Here is a 13,532-nt window from a genome sequence, read left to right as displayed (position 1 = left end):
CTGGTTTCGAACTCCTGACCTCAGGCAATCCTCCCGCCTCGGCCTCCCAGAGTGCTAGGATTACAGGCGTGAGCCACCGTGACTGGCCAGTCATGGGCTTCTAATTAGGTGGTCTCTATTGTATCTAAAAGGCATTTGTGATGAGTGTCCCAGCATTGGCATTGTTCTTTCAGTTCATTAGACTGAGCCAATTGTGCCAGCAAAACAAGATTCTGTGAAAGGAAAATGCTGGCACATGAGCTTGGATGAACCCCACAGGCGAGCGGTGGGGAAGGTGAGGAATTTCCCAGTCGGTGACAGGGAGAGCTGTAAGGGATAACCTGCCCGTGAAAACCACAACCTGCCTTTTTCTGAGCCCTTCCCCTCCTATTTGTTCTGTGTTGCTTTGCTAGTGCTAAGTGACATGGAGAATAAATCCCCCATGCCTATTAAAGAATCTCTATTCTTTTCTAAATCTCTACTGCTTTCTCCGATCAACCAGTGAAGAATTGTATATGATGCTCAAGAGATCAGTTTCAGGGTTAAAAAAAAAAGGTGTAGGTTGTTATATTCTTTTCATCACTACCACATCTCCCTTTAGAGCTCTTTATTTTGTTTTTATATGTCTGTTCTTATGCTGGTTGCTCTTCTGTTCTTGTTCAGTCTGTAATATTTTATTTCATTCTGGAATAGAACATCTTATTCAATTGCCTTCGAGTACCTGAGCCTACCAAGCAGCAGTGTCAAGGGGGGCCCTATGGAGTAATTTGGGGAGCAGAAAGGGGAAAAATGCTTCAGCCTTGTTACCCATGGCTGGAACCCTGTCCTTTTCCTGCAATCCTGCCTTCTGAAAATAACCCTCCCATTATCCCCAAAGGTTAAGGTACAATTGATCAAATGATTTTGCATATCCCAAGGGTCTATGGCTATATGGAGCATGTTATTGGCAGGGTATCTAAGGGGTTAACTAGCCAACTGGAAGCTTTGGAAATGAGCTTTATCTTAAGCTCTCCCTAGTAATCTTGAACTCACCATCCTACCCTTCCGACTCTAATTTTATCAAGTGACAAATGAAAATAATTGGACCATCCAACCCCATGGGGTGGTGGTAGGGAGAAATAATTGTAATGATCGTAAAGTTATTGTGAAATAGCAGAGTGCAGTATAAATGCTCGTTATTACAGTCATTTCTGTGCTTTTCATCTCTGGGAGCATCTGAGGCCTTTAAGTATATGGATTTGAACATGTGCTTGCTTTTCCCCCACCCAGGTGTTATTTGAACTTGCCCGCTACCACGCGCCCTCCACGATCTTCCTGGACGAGCTGGAGTCGGTGATGAGCCAGAGAGGCATGGCTCCTGGGTAACAGACAGGGATTTTTTTTTTTTGGTCATCATTTCTCCCCTCTTATAAGTGTGTTTGATGGTCGGAAGCCCATCGACGTTTACCAGCAGAACGAGCCTATTAATAAGCCCACAAATTTTCTGCAGACACAAGGAAAGGTCTTTAAATTAGACCCTGTTAACTGAATAGCTGATTTAAGTAGTTTTTATAACCGGAGGAAATGTCAGCCTCCCTTCCCCCTTCCCCCTTCCCCACAGAGTGGCTTTCAGGCCCCAAGATCATGCAGCCCCAGGATCGCAGGCTGCCCTAACCGTCCTGCTGGCTCAAAATAGCCACTGTGACCGCCTCCTCTGGAGCTGGAGGGCTGCCCGTGGGAACGGGGCTTGCCGACTTGGCCCTTTGCAAGGGCCGCATCTCACTCCCCGGAGCCAGTCCTTGACGGTGGGTGAGGCCAGGGGAGCCACCACTTCTCTGCCACATCAGGTTATGGCTCGACATGTCTGATTTTAAATATGTCACATATGTTATCTCTAAAGATTAAGTGTCAGCTAGTGTCCCTGGCAGGAAGGAACACTTCTTAGACTATCATAAGCCTTCTGTTTGTGCTTCCAAAAGGCCAAGGAGTGGTTTTGTTTGTCTGTTTTTAAGACTGGCTTTCTGTCTTGATCAGAGGTATTTTTTCTTTGAAGCTTTTTGCTCAGTTTGGCATCCCTGGCTCGAAAAATCAAATCTCTGGGCAATCTGAACACAGCTGCATTTTATTAATGACCTTTAATGGTCTATCATCAAGGCAGAACTAATAGTAATAAAGAGCAAATATATAGTACGGGCGCGATGGCTCACACCTGTAATCCTAGCACTCTGGGAGGCCGAGGTGGGCGGATTGCTCAAGGTCACGAGTTTGAAACCAGCCTGAGCAAGAGCAAGACCCCGTCTCTACTAAAAATAGAAAGAAATTAATTGGCCAACTAAAAATACATAGAAAAAAAATTAGCTAGGCATCGTGGCACATGCCTGTAGTCCCAGCTACTTGGGAAGAGGAGGCAGGAGGATCGCTTGAGCCCAGGAGTTTGACGTTGCTGTGAGCTAGGCTGATGCCATGGGACTCTAGCCTGGGCAACAGAGTGAGACTCTGTCTCAAAAAAAAAAAGAAAAAAAAAAGGCAAATAATTAGATTGTTGGGATAACTAGAATATAATTTATGAAATTTTACTCATTAGAAACCATTTTCCCAGCAGGGAAAAGCAACCAGGAAGATGTACCCAAGTAAAACGGGATTCATGCAATTGATGGAAATGGGACACTTTCCATGGCTTAACTGGTGCTGTCAGTCCCTGGCTGGAGCACGCTGCCTGTCTACACTGGGCCTAACAGGGACACAGCTGGGAATCCACCAGCCCTCCCTAGCAGTCATTCCCTCTGCAAAGACCAGGTCCCCCACCTGCCTTGCCATGGTGACCTGTATGCTCCTTCTTATATTCACTTTGTCAATCTCTATCCCCAGAGTTTCCTACAGCCTTACTTGGGCTAATTTGAAAAATCTTCATCTACTATCTTCTTTTTTTTTTTTTTAGTAGAGATGGGGTCTTGCTCTGTCACCCAGGCTGGTCTTGAACTCCTGGCCTCAAGCAATCCTCCCACCTCGGCTTCCTAAAGTGCTGGGATAACAGGTGTGAGCCACCGTGTCTGCCCTTCATCTACTGTCCTTGAATGTGTTTCAGGTTTTGCCCTGAATTTCAGTTTCCTTGTTTGGAACTTGAAGACTCTAAAACTAGAGTCTTCAAAGGGTTGGGGTGTAAGGGCAGGTGCTCTGAAGACCTCTTGGATCATATTATGTTAAAAGAATCATAGTTATGGGCAAATGCTAATTAAATATATAATGATACTCTGAGTGTGTATTCTCCCTTAGGAAAAGATAGCTGAGTACTATGGAGCATAGATCCCAAAAAAACATATACCTAATTTGGGTTGCCACCACACACATCACAGATGAGAAACTGAATGTTGTGCTATCCAAGAGGCATTTTTTTGGGTCCTTTTAACTAGATCTATGCAAGTAAAGAGGAAGGAGAGTCTGCTGGATGTGGTCAGTGTTTAAACCCAATTCGGATCGTTCAGGTCCTCATCGTGTGCTCTTCCTCGGTGGTAGGGTCTTTGGCAATGGTGGTGGAGGGCTTGTCAGGCAAGTTTGCACAGAAAACTGCCTCCAATCTGCTGTACAAAGAAAGCAGAGGCTCCATGTCATTATCTTGCTTCTTATTAGGAGAAAGTGAAACAGACTCAGTTAGTAGTTCATCTCTCTTGAACAATTTAGATCTATAAATTATACTTAAAAGAAATACTGCTTGTAAAAATACTTTCATGTATGCTATGCAAATGAGAGGGATTATTCTCAACTATGCCATGTTTTTTTTTTTTTTTTTTTTGAGACAGAGTCTCACTTTCTTGCCTAGGCTAGAGTGAGTGCCGTGGCGTCAGCCTAGCTCACAGCAACCTCAAACTCCTGGGCTCAAGCGATCCTGCTGCCTCAGCCTCCCGAGTAGCTGGGACTACAGGCAGGAGCCACCATGCCCGGCTGATTTTTATATTATATATATTAGTTGGCCAATTAATTTCTTTCTATTTTTTTATGGTAGAGACGGGGTCTCGCTCAGGCTGGTTTTGAACTCGTGACCTTGAGCAATCCGCCCGCCTCGGCCTCCCAGAGTGCTAGGATTACAGGCGTGAGCCACCGCGCCCGGCAACTATGCCATGTTTTAAAGGGGTAAATAAATAATGTTGCAGGTAGACACAGCTGGGCTGCATTTAATCTACCAGTGGCACTGTTTACCCTTCATTTATCCTCTAGTTCACTGCCAACCTTTGGTTTTCTTTTAAATATCATCGTTACATTCATTTGCTTCCTTTCTGCTACTCTCTCTGTGAAAATAATACCAAATCGCTTGTTTTCTCTAACACTAGTGTGAGTGGCTCCATTAGCTATCAGAATGGAAGCTGTCCTACAGTCACTGGGTCAATGCCACCCTTGTCGTGAGGGCAAAGGCTTTGCCACCTGGGTGAATGACGTCTCCTTGTCTCTCTGCAGGGGAGAACACGAAGGAAGCCTGCGGATGAAGACAGAGTTACTGGTGCAGATGGACGGGCTGGCGCGCTCAGAAGATCTCGTGTTTGTCTTAGCAGCCTCTAACCTGCCCTGGTAAGAGAGCAAGAGAGGACATTACGTTTTCAGGGGCCACTAAGTACAAATAAAAATTTTATATTGACCACTCAATAAGGTGAAGCCTTATTGTTTGGTTCCAGCCTTGGAAGATTAATTTGAAGGCTTTACTGTCCGGGTCCCCAGTCCTTGCCTTAAATACCGGGAAAGATCTGCCTTAATAGAGAGAATGCAGGCCAGGGCTACCACGGACAATATTTAAAATGGATGTTTTGAGTTTAAAACCAAATTATATAGTATGTTTAAATTAAGCAGGACTTTGGCATAGACCTATATACAATGCTTAAAATCTCCAGGACTCAAAGAATATTCTATTACAGAAATAATCTGTTTGGATTTTATCAGTATTAAAATTAAACTTTTTTTTTTTAAGTTAGGAAGAAAATATTTAATGTTGCATGGTAAATAGAAAGCTAAATAATCTCTAATTGAAAATATAATCTACTCTCAGAGTTAGTCAAACTGTATCCCAAACTTAAACCCAGAGTGGTTTAAGAACAATTCTAGAGGTGGAATTGGGAAATAAGAGATGTTGACTAGGGAGAAACAATATCTACTTGGAAAGTATATTTAAAAAACAATTATAATCCCTTTATAGTTCTAAGAATATTTTCACATGTATTATTTCTTCCAAGCTGCAGGTAAGGCTGTTCTTCCTATTCTCAGCGGGCCACTAACGTCAAGAGAAGTCAATCCACTCAAAGTCAACAAACCTTGTGTCAGTTTACCCAGGGCACAGCTAGACTTATGACACCCGCCCACCTTACCTGTTTCTTTTTCCACATTCAAAGATGAAAAGAGAAACTCTTTTGTAGTGCATGCTGATCATCTGAGATCTCAAACCAGAAGTCACTGAAAAGAAATCATAATGTTCATGTGTAACCTGTTATTAATATTTTAAATATATTCATAATTTGAACCTGGCTCCATCTCCCCTTGGAGCTGTCAGACTTTCCCTACTGTGCTCAGGTGATCAGCATTTTACATTTTGAAGACACAGTTATCGCTATAAAATGTTACAGTGGAATCCAGGGTCGGGAGCGGTGGCTCACACTTGTAATCCTAGCACTCTGGGAGGCTGAGGTGGGAGAATTGCCTGAGGTCAGGAGTTCAAGACTAGCCTGAGCAAGAGTGAGAACCTCTGTCTCTACTAAAAGTAGAAAAATTAGCCAGACATGGTGGTGCATGCCTGTAGTCCAAGCTACTTGGGAGGCTGAGACAGGAGGATCACTTGAGCCCAGGAGTTGGAGGCTGCAGTGAGCTAGGATAATGCCACTGCACTCTACCCGGGGCTCTGTCTCAGAAAAAAAAAAGGTGGGAAATCCAAACAGGGACCCATCATTTAAATGTGCATGAAATCCTTTAGGGAGGGAATCTCCTTTCCTTCATTTGTTTGAAACAAGGTTGATCATAACCACCAGGGGTAACTGTGAGGGTCGGCTGGCTAGGAGTGAAGCTGTGAAGCTTCAGGCATGAATGAGGGAAGGTCTGTGCCCTGGGGACCCCAACACATTTTCTAGAAGAATAGAGGGCCCTCCACTCCCAGTGAATACCTAGGAATTTGTTGGGAAAGATACTGTGCTGCTCAATTTCCCTAAGCCTAAATAAAATGGTTCAGAGCGGCAAAAACAAAAACAAAAAACAAAGGAAACAAAAAAAACTGAAATGAATTTAGAAGAACTGTTCAAAACAATTTGCTTCTCAACATGTCAATTGGCAAATCCACTTGTGCTTTTGAGCTTGGATTTTTAATATCATAGACGGTATCATTACAAAGTACCTTAGAACCAATATTTTCTAACTCATATCCTTGAACATTGCTAGGATTTTTTAAACCATTTTATTATGAAAAATTCCAAATGAATGCTAAAGAAGAGAAAAAAGCACAATGAACCCATTATTTCTCAGTTTCAATAAAAACAATCTTGTCCAATTTATTTCATCGTTTCCAGTTGCTCCCCCCTAACCTCTGGCTTTTTTTGCTGCAATATCTTGAATCATGTCCAACTATGATGTTATTTCTTCAATGTATACTTCAGCATACATCTACAAAAATAAGGACATTTTCATACATTACCACAATGCTATTATCCTTCCTAACCAAATTATAATAACAGTGATGCCTTACTGTTTATATTGAGATTTCCTATAATGTTTCAAAAATGTCTTTTTACAATTGATTCACTGAATGGGTATCCAAACAAGGTTTGCACTTTGGAATTGGTCATTCTTGTAATTATGTCGTTTTTGATCTAGAACAGACTGCTTCCTTTGCACCCCCCCCCATCATCCACTTGGCACTGATTTGTTTGCCCTGTGGAATGTCCACACTCTGGATTTGGCTCATGTATCCCACGGTAGTAGTTAGCTTGTTCTTCTTACTCCTGTCGTGACTCTGCACTAAAAGTTTCATTAGATTCAGGATCAATAGAATTTTTTTGGCAAACATACTTCCTAGGTGATGCTGTGTACACCACAGTGCATTAAATCCAGAGGTGTGTCATGTCTTACTGCCCCACTTTTGGTGATGCCAAGATCGATTGGTGGATTCAGGTGTGTTGGCCTGGTTCCTCTGGGGACAGTTCCCACCCGGGGTTTCAGCATCCACTGATGGTGTTTGCCTGAATCAGTCATTTCACTGAGGGTGCGATTCTATCGTTTCTTCTGATAGGTAGCTGGAATTATTCCCTATAACAGAACTTTTCCTTATCCAGGAGGGTTATTTGGTTACCCAGAAATATAGTTCATACGAGAAAAGCAGGGCTCTTTCTCTTTTAGTTTTAGAGTCATGGATTGATGATGCCTCAGCAATTACCAGTAGCAATTGCTCTCTCTCTTTCTCACTATGATCACATAACTTGTTTGTTTAGTTAGTTTTGTGTTTTTTTATAAAAGCTTTATTGAGATATAACACACAATTCACCCATTTAAAGTGTATAATTCAATGGTTTTAAGTATATTTATAGGGTTGTGCAATCATCACAATCAATTTTGAGAAAATTTTTCTTTACCCCAAAAGAAAACTTGTATCCTCATAAATCACCCCATTTCCCCTTTGCCCACCCCAGCACTAGGCTACCACTCATCTGTTGTATGTCCTTATTGATTTGCCTGTTCTTATACTTATGAGTGGAATTATTGGATCTCATGATAACTCTCTGTTTAATCATTTGAGAAACAGCCAAAGTGTGTTGCAAAGAGGCTGCACCATTTCACATTTCCACTAGCAAAGGATGGGTGTTCCAATTTCTTCATGACCTCACCAACACTTGTTATTATCTATCTTTTTTTGTTACAGCCATCTGAATAGATGAGAAGTGGTATTTTGTTTTGATTTGCATTTCTCTGAAATGCAAAAAAAAATGATTTTTTTTTTTTTTTTTTTGAGACAGAGTCTCACTTTCGTTGCCCAGGCTAGAATGAATACCATGGCATCAGCCTAGCTCACAGCAACCTCAAACTCCTGGGCTCAAGCCATCCTTCTGCCTCAGCCTCCCAAGTAGCTAGGACTACAGGCATGCACCACCATGCCCGGCTAATTTTTTCTATATATATTAGTTGGCCAATTAATTTCTTTCTATTTATAGTAGAGACGGGGTCTCGCTCTTGCTCAGGTTGGTTTCGAACTCCTGAATTCAAACGATCTGCCCACCTCGGCCTCCCAGAGTGCTAGGATTACAGGCGTGAGCCACCATGCCCAGATGAGACTAATGATATTAAGCATCTTTTCATCTATTTATTGGTCAATTGCATATCTTCTTTGGAGAAATGTCTTGTGAAATCCTTTGTCCATTTAAAAATTTGTCTTTTTATTATTGAGTTGTAAGACTTTTTTTATGTATTCTAGATACAAGTCCTCTTTCAGATATATGATTTATAAATATTTTCTACCATTCGGTGTCCAGTAGTTTCTTCCTTCCCTCCTCTGTCCTCCCTCCCTTCCCTCCTCTCACTTCTCCCTCCCCTCCTCCCTCCCTCCCTTCCTTTCTGAACTTTTTTGTTGTTCTTTCTTTCTGCCTTGCTAAACTTCTTGTGTGTCTCCTGTTTCCCAACCCTGAACCTTTCAGAAGACTCTCTACCTGATTATTCTATAGCAGCGCTGTCTAATAGAAATATAACATGAGGCACATGCATACTTTTAAGTTTTCTAGTAACCACATTAAAAAAAGAAACAGGTGAAATTAACTTTAATGATATATTTTATTTAACTCAATATTTTCAAAATATTATTTTAATATGTAATCAATATAAAAATCACTGCAATATTTTACTTTCTTTTTTCACACTAAAATTCAAATCCATCATATATTTTACACTTACATCACATCTCAATTTAGAATAACCATATTTTAAGTACCCAATATCCACATGTGGCTGGTGGCTACCATATTAGAGAGTACAGATTCAGAGGTTCATTTGTCTGTAGCAGAAATGGATAATTGCCTTCTAATGTTTATTTCACCCTTCTAAATTAATAATAAAACTCCAATATTTGGGTTCTATTTCTTTGGCATCCCCTGCTGTTATATGTGGTCAAGGGTTCCTTGTCATTTGAACGAAATGACCCACGTTCAATTTGTACCTTCTGTTCCTGGAAGCGCCATTTATTCACAAAGACCTGTTTCCCTTTAAGGGAAACTGATGTTTAGAGATGACAATCTGGCAATTGGGGGTGCCCCTGCTACCGGATTACCATTGCTTTTTGGCCTTTTGATTGATCAGAGCTAGGACATACATCATTTTAAAAAGGAGGCAAATAATGAGTCCATTTTAGGATTTTTCACTGAAATTTAAAATTACGGGGTTTTTATTTAAATTATTTGATTTTATATTTGTATCTTTTCTCTAATTATGAAAATCTTAGTTCTTAACAACATTGATGTGATTAATGTTGACTTTATCACGTACTAATATTTTATATTTGTGTTTATTACCAATATGATACCAATATTATCATGACAGTAATATCCTGATGAGGAAAGTGGTACTGACCTGGCCTAACTAAGATGGAAGCACTAATGCAGGATTTTTCAAACTCAGAACTACTGACATTTTAGACCAGATAATTCTCTGTTGTAGGGGCTGTCCTGTGCATTGGATGATGTTTGGTGGCTCCTCTGGCCTCTGCCTGTTAGATGCCAGGAGCCTGCCCCCAGGTTGTTGCAGACATTATGTAGAGACAGGCCGACACATATCCGCAGCTAAACTCCCAAGGTTTTCTAAAAAAAAGAACTCTATAAAATAACTGAACTTGGTTTTCTTACACAAAAGATGGCATTTTAAACACATTTTTTTTCCTGTATTTTGATTTTTTTTATCTTAACAAAATATCCTGGAGATCTTTCCAAGTAAGTGCATAAAGTTCTCCCTTAGTAGCTGCATAGTGCTCCACTTTGTGTATATGATCATTTATCCCATCAGTCACCTAATGACAGGCGTTTGGGTTAATCCTACACTCTTGCTATTAAAAATAGTGCTGCAGCAAGTAAGACTGTGCATGTAACATTTTGTGTATTTGCCAGTGTATCTATGAGGTTGCTTCCTAGAAGTAGATTTGCTGGTTCAAAGGGCTAATGTGCATGAAATTATGGTAGAGACCGCCAAATTTCCTTCCATAGAGGTTGTACCATTTTATATTCCCACTAGTGTCCTGATTTCATTACTTAACATTATAGTAAGAACATTTCCAATGTCATTAAATAATTCTTGAAAATTGGATTTTGTAATGGCTGCCCAAAAATTCCCACATGTGAACATACCATCATTTAGTTAATTATTCCTTTCCTGTTGAACGTATATGACGATCCCAAACTTTCTTTCTTATAAATAACACTGAAATGAACTTCTTTGCATAAAGATCTTTGACTAAAGTTCTGGCTATTTCCTTAGGACAAATTTCTGGTAGTTGGATTAATGTATCAAAGGCTTAGATGTTTCTTAACTCTCTTGTGACATATTGCCGAAGTCCTTCTGTGGGGAAATAGTGTATTTTTTTGTCAAGAATATTGGGACAGATCTTTTTCTTGGCTTCAGGGTCTTTGATGAGGGAATAGACTTATCTGATTTAAGCAGTCTGTCCTTCTGGGGGAAATAACTAAATCATATCAAACTATGTAAAGGCCCAGTCATAAAAATCCCCAAAGAAATTCTTTATGGTTAGTGGCGGTTCTCATCAATGGCATCTTTCAGGGCACTAGGCTATTCTTCACTGCTTGTTAACATTTTCTCTAGACACATTCATTCTGTCTCAAAGGGGCAATCATTTTCTCCCTTCTCAGCCGAGAGATGGTGGGCAGCCTTTGTTTATTCAGGACTTCTTCTCCCAAGAGAACTTTTCCTGGCATAGAGCATCACAGAAAGGACAAGGAGGAAGCAAGAAAGAACAGCCCGTTGATGTCATTTGATGTGTAAATAAGCTACGAGAGGAATAACAAATGTTGCGTATTTAATATTACCACTTAAAGTAACAGCCATGTAAGAAATTTAGCAAGCACTATTAGGACTAATTTGAGCCGCCTCGATTGTTGAGTATTCACAAACTCAGGCCCAGGAGTCCAGAGGGAAACTAAATACTGAGCAAGGCCATTAAGGCAAATGCCATCTTTAGATGTCTATTTAACTCTATCGCAGTTGGTACAAATAAGGTGTGAAGACGATGTGTATAGCATGCGGAAACTCATGTTTTCCTTGCTGTTTGCAAAAACCGCTAGAAATTCCAGCAACCCTCTTAAAAATCAGATACCTGGTATGACCACGCTCTGGGTGAAGAACATAAAGCAAATAAACCCTAACATTTAGAGGAAAACATAAGACTCCAGAGATGAGCACACTGGGAATAAAATAGTCTTGATTTGTTTGGGGGAAAATCAGCAGGATAAAGGAGCTGTTGTCAGCAATGGCTCACCTGTGCCATCGCCCCATGGCTTCAACTTACTTTTTCCGCCAAATTTGAAGCCCCACTGGGGCAATGGCTAACCTGGCTGTCTTCCTTTTTCTTTCTTCTCTCTCTCTCTCTCTCTCTTTTTTTTTTTTTTAAGAGATGGGGTCTCGTTCTGTTACCCAGGCTGGAGGAGTGCAATCATAGCTCACTGAAGCCTTGAACTCCTGGGCTTAAGTGATCCTCCTGCCTGAGCCTTCCAGGTAGCTGGGACTACAGGTGTGTGCCACCACGCCCAGCTAACCTGGCTGTCTTTCTATCGCCGGTGTAAACTGACTTCTTCCCATGTGAGCCCTCTCCTCTCTGGTGTGGTGTTTGTATAGCAGGGCATGCCTGTGATTGACAGCGTCAGCAGACATAACCCTAGTTCTTTCCAAAATAACCACATGCCTTTCTGTGCTCTGGGGAGAAGCTGTGCTCTCTGAGGTCCTACCTTTTAGCTTTGTGCCTTGTCTAGAACATTCCTCCAAAAGGGGTCTGCCACAGGTCAGTAAGCATTGTTCAAAAAATGGTATGTAGTGGTCCCATGTGTTCAAGAGATGCAAGTGAAAGATGGTTCAACCGCTTTATTCCTGGCAAGACTTCTCGGTGCCTTTAAGATGCTGTTGTGCTTTGCTGGCTCTCCATAAAAGGTAAGACAAAGCAGCGGAGCTTTCCATACTTGTCTGACCCCAGAGTCCTTTCCTCAAGCAGCATCTCACAAGACCAGAGCTCCATCTGAAAACCCTTTGGGAGACGTTAGCTTCCATGACCTCACCCCGATCTGATGAATGCATCTTTCACTGCAACTGTGTTCAGTCACGCTGGCAGGCTTTTCATCTTTTCACAGTATTTTTGTGCCTACCAGTAGTCAAATCGTTTTGCTTGAAATTATTTCTCTCCATATAAAACTTCACTATCTCATGCAATAATATCAAGTGCATGACATCCCACACGTGGTTTAAGGGTGATACTGGTATAGCCAGGAAACAAGTGTGTTGGGTAGGACATGGTAGGTCCAGAGGGGCAGGCAGGGGGACTAGCAGGGTCATTAAGTAGTGGCCTTGCCCTTGCTTCATTCATTCCTTACTGTTTGTTTGACTCCACCTCCGATCTTGAATGGTCCCAAGACTGTCTATGCTATTCCACCTGCAGCCTTTAAAACCCAAACCTTTTTGTAACCAAGAGGCAAATGCCCCCAAATCAGCCACAGCTTCAACTTCAACTGCCCAGTTTTGATTTTTGGGTTTCCTCTTCATTCTTGGCCTTTGAGAATTTTGACCCTGCCTCCTTGTGGACTCAATTTCATAATCAAAAAGTATTTCCTGTAATTAATTGAGCCTTGTAAGGGGCTTTATAACAAGAGGTTTCTGGATATCTAATTTGTCTTTTTTGCTGGAAATGGAGACTTCCCATTTTTTTACCCCATTTTGACAATATATTTTCTGGCAAGAGTAATTGAGAAATATATCTTCTTTGTTGATATTGGAGTAATTAGAAGTAATTTTCATTCTTCATTATAAAGAAACGATGCTCTCAACCCAGACATCAGTAGGACATAAACTGAACTGATTGCTGAGACTCTGCTGCTGAGTCCCCAGCCTCACGCCTGTGAGCTCCCTGCTCAGAATGAAAAGTGGGGTCCCCAGAGGCCGCGCCTGTCAACTGGTCTTCAAAAGCACTGCCCCGCCAAGTGACTTGGATGACTCATCCCCTAAACTCGTTGTTTCCATTGTTTTCACTAACGATTAAAATACAATGTTTTATTTCCATTGCCCAAGTTGACACTACTTTTCTCTATTAATTAGAACTAATGATGATGATAAAATGCTGATTTTTCAACAAGGCAGATTCCCCTTCATAAATAACTCCAGGATTTTTTTTTTTTTTTTTTTTTTTTGAGACAGAGTCTCGCTTTGTTGTCCAGGCTAGAGTGAGTGCCGTGGTGTCAGCCTAGCTCACAGCAACCTCAAACTCCTTAACTCCAGGATTTTTAAGGAAGGAAGCAGGCCATTTAACCTGAGGCAGTGGCCCTGCTCCTAAAGTCCATTCATCTTGCAGGTGGTATGCCGAGTAC

General features: G+C 41.3%; 1 protein-coding gene across 5 annotated transcripts in view; it reads left to right on the top strand.

The window, feature by feature from the left end:
* The window catches only part of KATNAL2 (katanin catalytic subunit A1 like 2), an 85,199-nt gene that overhangs the window by 60,159 nt on the left and 11,508 nt on the right, over positions 1-13,532 (top strand). For all 5 annotated transcript variants that reach the window (XM_075993473.1, XM_075993471.1, XM_075993472.1 and 2 more), the window contains exons 12-13: positions 1,249-1,340; positions 4,408-4,518. In XM_075993473.1, coding sequence (XP_075849588.1) covers positions 1,249-1,340; positions 4,408-4,518 — 203 coding nt within the window. The remainder of the gene's footprint in view (positions 1-1,248; positions 1,341-4,407; positions 4,519-13,532) is intronic.

This window comes from Microcebus murinus, chromosome 17 (assembly GCF_040939455.1).
Source record: "Microcebus murinus isolate Inina chromosome 17, M.murinus_Inina_mat1.0, whole genome shotgun sequence".
NCBI classification, from domain to species: domain Eukaryota; kingdom Metazoa; phylum Chordata; class Mammalia; order Primates; family Cheirogaleidae; genus Microcebus; species Microcebus murinus.
Note: the sequence above shows the minus strand (reverse complement) of the source record. Positions and strands in the feature narration are given on the sequence as shown.